The sequence below is a fragment of the Camelus ferus genome, chromosome 10 (assembly GCF_009834535.1).
Source record: "Camelus ferus isolate YT-003-E chromosome 10, BCGSAC_Cfer_1.0, whole genome shotgun sequence".
Lineage (NCBI taxonomy): Eukaryota > Metazoa > Chordata > Mammalia > Artiodactyla > Camelidae > Camelus > Camelus ferus.
In genome coordinates this window covers 22,254,625-22,261,656 of record NC_045705.1, presented here as the reverse complement: position 1 = coordinate 22,261,656, position 7,032 = coordinate 22,254,625, and the positions used below count along the sequence as shown (strand labels likewise).

At 51.1% G+C, this 7,032-nt stretch overlaps 2 protein-coding genes across 2 annotated transcripts in view; one reads left to right on the top strand and one right to left on the bottom strand.

The window, feature by feature from the left end:
• Positions 1-3,440: 3,440 nt before the first annotated feature.
• Positions 3,441-6,003, bottom strand: FJX1 (four-jointed box kinase 1). The gene has a single exon (XM_032488463.1). It carries the CDS (start codon positions 5,697-5,699, stop codon positions 4,398-4,400), a length of 1,302 nt encoding a protein of 433 aa, XP_032344354.1. The 5' UTR covers positions 5,700-6,003; the 3' UTR covers positions 3,441-4,397.
• Positions 5,314-7,032, top strand: part of PAMR1 (peptidase domain containing associated with muscle regeneration 1) — a 148,114-nt gene continuing 146,395 nt past the window's right edge. Inside the window, exon 1 of the mRNA XM_032488462.1 lies at positions 5,314-5,445. The gene's annotated coding sequence lies outside the window, so the exon portion shown is untranslated. The remainder of the gene's footprint in view (positions 5,446-7,032) is intronic.

Below are 7,032 nucleotides of genomic sequence, written 5' to 3'. Positions count from 1 at the left end.
CTTACTGTGAGCCCTGGTAAAAAAAAATTGGAAAGTTACCAATCTAGTCAAACACCTCCTGTTCCAGGTAAGATACCTGGAACCAGAGAGGGGGAAATGACTTTCCCAAGTCACAAGACTCAGAAGTAGCCCGAGTCTCTTGACTCCCAATATTCTTTCCATTTGATGCTAATAATCATGTCTGCTTGGAGGTGGGTGTCAACTCTTGCCCTGTGGTTTCCATACCAACTTGGCAGCTGACATTCTATTTCTTTCTGGAGCAAGTCCTGTGCTTCTGGACCAACCGGACGCCCCTCTCCTTTAATGCTCCTGCCAACCTCACTCTACATGTCATCAGTGCTTCTGTGGGATGTGGCAGGTGTGTGGAGGGACAAATAATCGGTGCCCAGGCCTGGATGACCCACGACAATTGGGTAGCTCAGAAGGTGCACAGTTCCACAGCTTACTGCTCCCTGCAGCTGATGAGCCACATGAGAAATAGAATCACAGCCTCCCTGTGAAAAAGAGGGGGTGTGTGTGACGACTCACACAGAGGACATTCTCAGAAAGGAGACAACCAGCTGACAACTGTGGGCTTTAGGTAATTCCTGCCAGACTCATGCACTCTGGCTGGTCTTTCTGAGCCAAAATAGAAGCATGTAGAAAGTGTTCTATGCCTGCAGAGATACAGCAGGCTTATGAAAGAGGATTCTGCCTGGAACTCAAAGTGCCTCTGGTTTTGACTTAGAGGAGAAAATGATCTACCCCACCAGTAAACAAACACTTGTATTGCATTTACTCTGTGCCAGGCACTGTTCTGAGAATATTACAAATGTTTACTCATTTAATCTACATAACTGACCTCTAGGACTTAAGAGGACACTCCTAGCTGTAGTCAGAAGGCAGAAGGTGGAGAAGTGTTGAGATGTGTTAAAATAATTTGTTTTTCTTCCTGATTTGAAGACAGGAGGGCCAGTACTCTTAAAAGAGTTTACAACTATGCCATTGACAAAGTGAATTAATCAACAGTCAAATCCAAGGACTAAAAGTCAACTGCCTACTTTCTCTTGGCAGAAGGAATTGGGAGGAAGATGGTTCTTCTTGTAAAGATTCATCACTTTTTGATGCTTTCCAGAAGTGGTGATGGATTTGCAATGAGCCATCTATTTTTTTTTTAATCACCCTTATATAGTTTTAGTATAGCTGCCTTTGGTACAAGGGGTCTGCTTAGGTCCTGAAGCCACCCCCTCAAGCCCACATAGAGATCAAACCTGTGCCCTTGGCCATATGATACAGTGCTTTGCATAGAATCATATGCTAGAAGAGGGTTTTTATTCATTTAAAAATTAGTTTATTACCAATTTCAACTGAACCTGACCTTGGAAACTTCTCGATTTGACTTTGATGATGAAAATTAGTACAAATTTACTGATGTGTAAGAAAGGCAAGACTTGTTTTTTTTTTTTAAAAGACCAATAGGAAATGAGTTTTTAAAAAAGTATCTATATACGTCCTTATGTTTTATATGTTAACTTAAATTCCACAATACTCTGATTGAATCTCCATTTCCTAGATTGGGGAACTAAGCTAAATGATTTGTTGAAAGTAAATAAGGGAGGGACAGAATTCAGAATAGAGTCTGCCTGCAGAACCCATTACTCTTTCCACATCATGCTGCAGCCTGAGAGTTCTTTTTTTTTTCCTTCATCTGAAAAGCGATTTGGCCGTAGCAGCATTCACTGACCATGGCAAAACATTAATTGATCCTTCCATGACACAGCCTCCCGGTTATCCACAAGGAATAGCAACAGTTAAACCATCTTCTTTACAATTAAGTCTTGATTTCCTTAACAACTCCACCATGTAATTAAACTTATTTCTCAAACGGGCAGATAAGGTTCACTAAAGAATCAGAGAAGAGCTATTTAAATTGTGCTTAGTTTCTTGCACTGGGTTAACCACGGTCAAGTCTGGGCTTGGAACTGAAGTTTAGGAGGAATGTGGAGAATGCTGCTCGCCCAGAACTTACCAGTGTTGAAGTTATATGGGAGTCCGGGTGTATTTCCTGTGCATCTGTGACACTTCTAACTTAGCCCTGCTCATCCATCTCCACGAATAAGTCGGGTAAACATGCAGATTGCCGACTATTTATTGTTTTCTTGGACCAGCCTCTGTTAACTTGGGCGGCAAATCTCATATAGTTATTAATCATCAGACATGAAAATTGCTTCTTTTTGAAAGGTGTATCTATCAGAGGTTTCACAAAATGAATGTCTTGAAAAAGATATACTTGCCATTATCATTAGAGTCTGTGGTTGTATTATGAAGATATTTGGCTAACACCACAAAGTTTATGGACCCTATTTTTTTTTTCCTGTTGAGTTGGCTGAACATACGGATGGTGTTAACTAGTTATATTATACGCTGTGTTTTAATGCTCAGCGAAAAGGGAAACCCACGGAGATTTAATACCATCATGAGTCTATAAAACCCTAGGTTTACAAATGCAAGTCAAATAAAAATCTATTAAAAATCTATTAAGTTGCTTTGAGTTAAAGGTCATTAAATAAAAGACGATAACAGATCACTTAAACCCATATATCAAATAAAATGCCAAGATAAAACACCAATGGGTCATTAAAAAAAAAAGACACAAACCAAGTCCACCTTCTCTCCCTTATGAGTTAAAAAGGAGTTAAGAAAATCCAAAAGTATTTTCTAAGTTTGAAGTCCCCAGGAAGTAAGAGTCCAAATGCCATATACAAAGTACTACACACTTTCCTGGTCTCACAATGGTTGCTCTGAGGGGACCACGGAATTAGTACTTAGGGGGCGAGGGCGGGGGTGGGGGAGAACAGTACAATCCCTTAAGAGAACTGGATGAAGCCAGATGTTGCAGATTAGGATCTCGTGGGTGCAATGGAACTTATGCTGGGAGATTAAAGAGAAGAATTAATTTATGACTTTCTCTACCTGTTTGCAATATGTGCTGAGCTTATTATGTGTACACATTGTGATGCATGGTAATTACAATGCTGAAAATCATGTGCAACACATGACCACTGTAGTTAGGTTTAAAGGGGGGAGCATTTGTCATATTTTAGTCTGCACATCTGGTTCTACCTTATTTGCCAAATGATTAATATAGGCCTATATTACAGTGAAATCCTTTTATATCAAGGTTTTATTTGCCAGGAAATGGAATGCTTTCCTTCCATGTCTCTTTCCACCTTCCCCCACATTCCATGATGAACTTTGAAATTTCCAGCACTAGGGTTTCTTTGAGGGAGCAGGGCAGGGAATCTGCTCTTGCTTTGTTCAATTCTCTAAGTTCCGTGGTCACAACTGAGATACACATGCACCCTTTGTTTTAAAAGCACATCCACAAGGGAGAAATTCTAGCGCTTATTCTAAAACTAGGCAGGGTATCAGATACCTCAAACAGGTAAAACCACAGGAACTAAATTCTAAATTTTAAACTCCCTTTTATTGAAATATAAGTTTGTTTAGTATATTTATACCACACTTTATGCACATATATACATAGAAGGCAAATTCTGTCAAATAAAAAATTTTTCTTAATAAAAAAATTAAAATAAAAACAAAGTAAAGTGCATGAAATTGATTTTTCCCCCTTCTGGTGAACATCATCACTGTCAAAATTTTGGACGCTTGGGAAGGGGGAGGAAGAAGAAATTCATTATTTGAGTCAGTGCATACAGCCGGTCCAGCATTTGTAGCCTTCAGGCCAAAATGACAAGCTGTAAGGAACAAGACAGACAAATTGTCAGGGTCTGCAGGACTCCCCCCCATCCTGTAGGTTCCGCTCCCTTTGTCCTATCGGGAGCGGTTCCCCAGCTCTTAACAGTGATCTCACCATCACAGAGCCGGAACAAAGGGAGAACACAGGAAGGGGGCTCCACCAGCCAATGTCATAGCCCTGCTCAGGGGACCACCAGCGCTGCGTTTGGTAGGAAATTGTAGAATTAGCCCAAAGGCTCAAATAGAAGTTTTCCTTTTTCGGAAAGGGAAGGAGGGGGCCATGGAATGGGATGTATCTCCCACAGAGACGGCCACCGGGGGGCCAAACTCCAGCAGCAGCCAGTTTCTTTGGATGCAAACTCCGTGCTGGCACAGGGAAGAATCCTTTCATAGGCTGGGTGGAGGGAATGTTACACTTCTCGCCTGGGTGAGTGCGTCCTCTCAGAACTTTGAAAGCAAGCAGCTTGGGACTGAGAGAAAGGGGCAGGTGGGTGAAGCTGAAGTTTTTAGCCGCCTTCACTCTCGAGTCTCCAGCTGGGCGTTGGCCGGCTGGTCCCAGGCGGTGGTAGAGGCAACGGCCCTTCCCCCATCATTCACTCCCCAGCCAGAGGTCTCTCTCTCTCTCTTTATTCCTCCGGGGGATGCTAAGTCCCTGGTCAGCGGCTGTACTTAGCCTTACAGTGCAAAATGTGCTTGGCGAGGAAGTCCAGGCGGCGCTGTAGCAGCTGAGCGTGGGGCTCGGCGAGCGCAGCCAGCTCCGGGAAGCGAGGCTCGTGGTGCTGGTAGAGGCGCAGTAGCCGGGCGGCCGCGTCCTGGCCGCGGTGCAGCTCCAGGACGCGCCGCGCTGTCCGCTCGCGGAACACGCATACTGACTGCAGCAGCGGCTCGTTATACTTGTCCCACATGCCCGCCACCCGGTAGCCGTGCACCAAGCCCGCCTCGTTGTCCAGAAAAACCAGCGCCCCGCCGGGGCCGCGGTGCAGGTTGCTTGTGGCGCGCTGCATGACCCGCGGGTCCCACTGCAGGCTGAAGAGGTTGCTGACTAGCCGGTCGAAGTTGGCCGTCAGATAGTCGAAGAGGATCAAGTCTGTCCATTGCACCAGGTCCACCAGCTCCGCCTGGCTGCGGTTGGCCAGCTCGCCCCCGGCGGCGCGCAGGGGCCGTAGATGGCCGTCCTCGGAGCGCCAGGGCGCGGGCACCACCACGTCCGTGAGGTTGGGCAGCCAGCGAGTTAGGCTTACCACGCTACCCTCTGTCCAGTGCGCGGCACGAAGCTCCTCCTGCACCTGAGCCCACTGCGCGCCCCGAGCCTCCACCCGGGCTAGTGCCAGGGGCGGCACGTGGCGCTGGAGGCCCAGCAGGCGCGCCAGGTAGTAGGACAGGGCCTCGCCCTGTATCTGCTCAGGGTTGATGCCGTAGCGCACGCAGGCGCGGGTGCCGTCGGCGAAGCGGGCCAGCCGGTTGGAGCTGCGCCCGCAGCCCCCGCGCTCCAGGGCCACCACACGGGCGCCGCGCGCCGCCTCCAGCCACGCCGCCGCCTGGGTCTCGGAGAAGCCCCGGGGCACCTGCTCCTCCAGGCCGCGGCTCCAGAAGACGCCCCCGTGCACCGCGGCGCGTTTCTCCCGTTGTGGCCGTCTGGTTGGCACGTGCCGCATGCGCTCACCCAGAGGCTGCCCGGGCGGGCCGTCTGCACCGGCCGCTAAGGTGAGCAGCGCCCGGAAAGTTTTCAGGGAGCCGCCGCGGGCGTCCCGCGCCAGGGGCGGGAGCAGAGGAAAGCGGGGCTCGGGCTCCTGGTCTCCGCTCCGGGCCGGGCGCTGTGGGAGTCGGTCTTCGGGCGGCCGGGAGGCTGGCGGCTCGGTCCGCGGCGGCAGGAGCCCGCTCCACAGCGCCAGCAGCGAGCCCAGCGCCAGCAGCCAGAGCCCCGCGGTGGCGGCAGCGCCCCGCATCCTCCTGCCCATGCTCCCCCGGCCGCGCCGGTGCCGCCGCCGCTTCAAGCCGAGCCCCGGCGCCCGGGTCCCGGCGGCGAGGCGGGCCCCGCAGCTCGCTGGCTCCGGGGCTCCGGGCGCCTCAGTTCCATCGCGGCCGCGGGGCGCTGCAGGGCTCTGCCCGGCGCTCTGCGCGGCGCTGGGAACTCGCTTCGCTACCGCTTCCCAGCTGCTTTTGTATTTCGCTGTGAGACCCTCCGGCGGGCGCGATTCACAGGCGCCCGGACCACGTGGGAGCGAGGGGGGATCCCCCTCCCCCTCCTCCTCCGCCGCCGCTCCCCACCCCCACTCCCCCGCCCCCTTCCCCTCCTCTTCTCCTTAAAGCGGCGATGGCTCTTCCAAGCGGGAGAAGAGGCCCCACAGTCAGTCAGGGGCTTAGGGACCGGGAACAGGAAGCCCGGCTGGCTGCGCCCGCGCGGGGGCTTCGGAGCGGGCGGCACCCAGCGCGCGGGGCGGGAGCGACGCGCCCCTGGTTCTCGTGGGGGTTAGCGGTGTCGCGCAGTCCCTTCTCCTGGGCAGCTCCTGGCCTCCTGCAAAGTTCAGCTTAACCTCCACCAAACTCCCGGAGCCGCCCGGCATGAATTGGGGCGGGTCCCTTTGCCTTCTCCGTTTCCGACGGTGTGATTCACCCTGCCTTATGTAAATCCCTGGGATTCTCTCCGAGCCACAGAGGATGTGACTCCAGCCGGGTTAGAACCGTCTGTAGCAAACAACTTTGAACCGACATCCTCTTTCCCGAGCGCGCTCACCACACTGGTCACTACGGGCTTGTGCGCATTGAGGTTGACAGCTCCGCCTTTCCCGAGGGACTCTGCAAGCTGAGCATCTAGGCAGGCTCCCATACATTCGTTCATCCATTCCACAAAGCGACAGTCCTCGGCTCTGGTCGCAGAGCAGCAAAATCCTCAGATGCGGTCCCTGTGCTCACGGAGCTCACATTCTAGGGAGACCTTCAGGTTGCCGTGAGAGCGTTACAACCCAGGATCCGACCTAGCGCGAGTAGGGGTAACTCAGAGACCATTTTTCTAAAGAAATGATGCTGTTTGTCCATGACGAAACCGAGGCACAGAGGAGGGATGGGACTTGCTCAAGATCCCAGAGGTAGCAAGTAGAGAAACAAAAATTCAAACTGGGGTCTGCCGGCAGCATGCCACTTGATTTTCCCTCCATCAAGAAAGTTCACTATTTTTATCAAGTTCCCAGCATTTTCATTTTTTCCCTCAGTCATTTAGCAAGACACTTTATTCCCAAAATGTGACTTTCAATTCAACAAATGACTCCCCCCATTGCTTTTGACTTACTAGTT

What these genes read in the sequence shown, in the direction of transcription:
- FJX1 (XM_032488463.1), bottom strand. Translation starts at nt 5,699, where the DNA reads ATGGGCAGGAGGATGCGGGGCGCTGCCGCCACCGCGGGGCTCTGGCTG.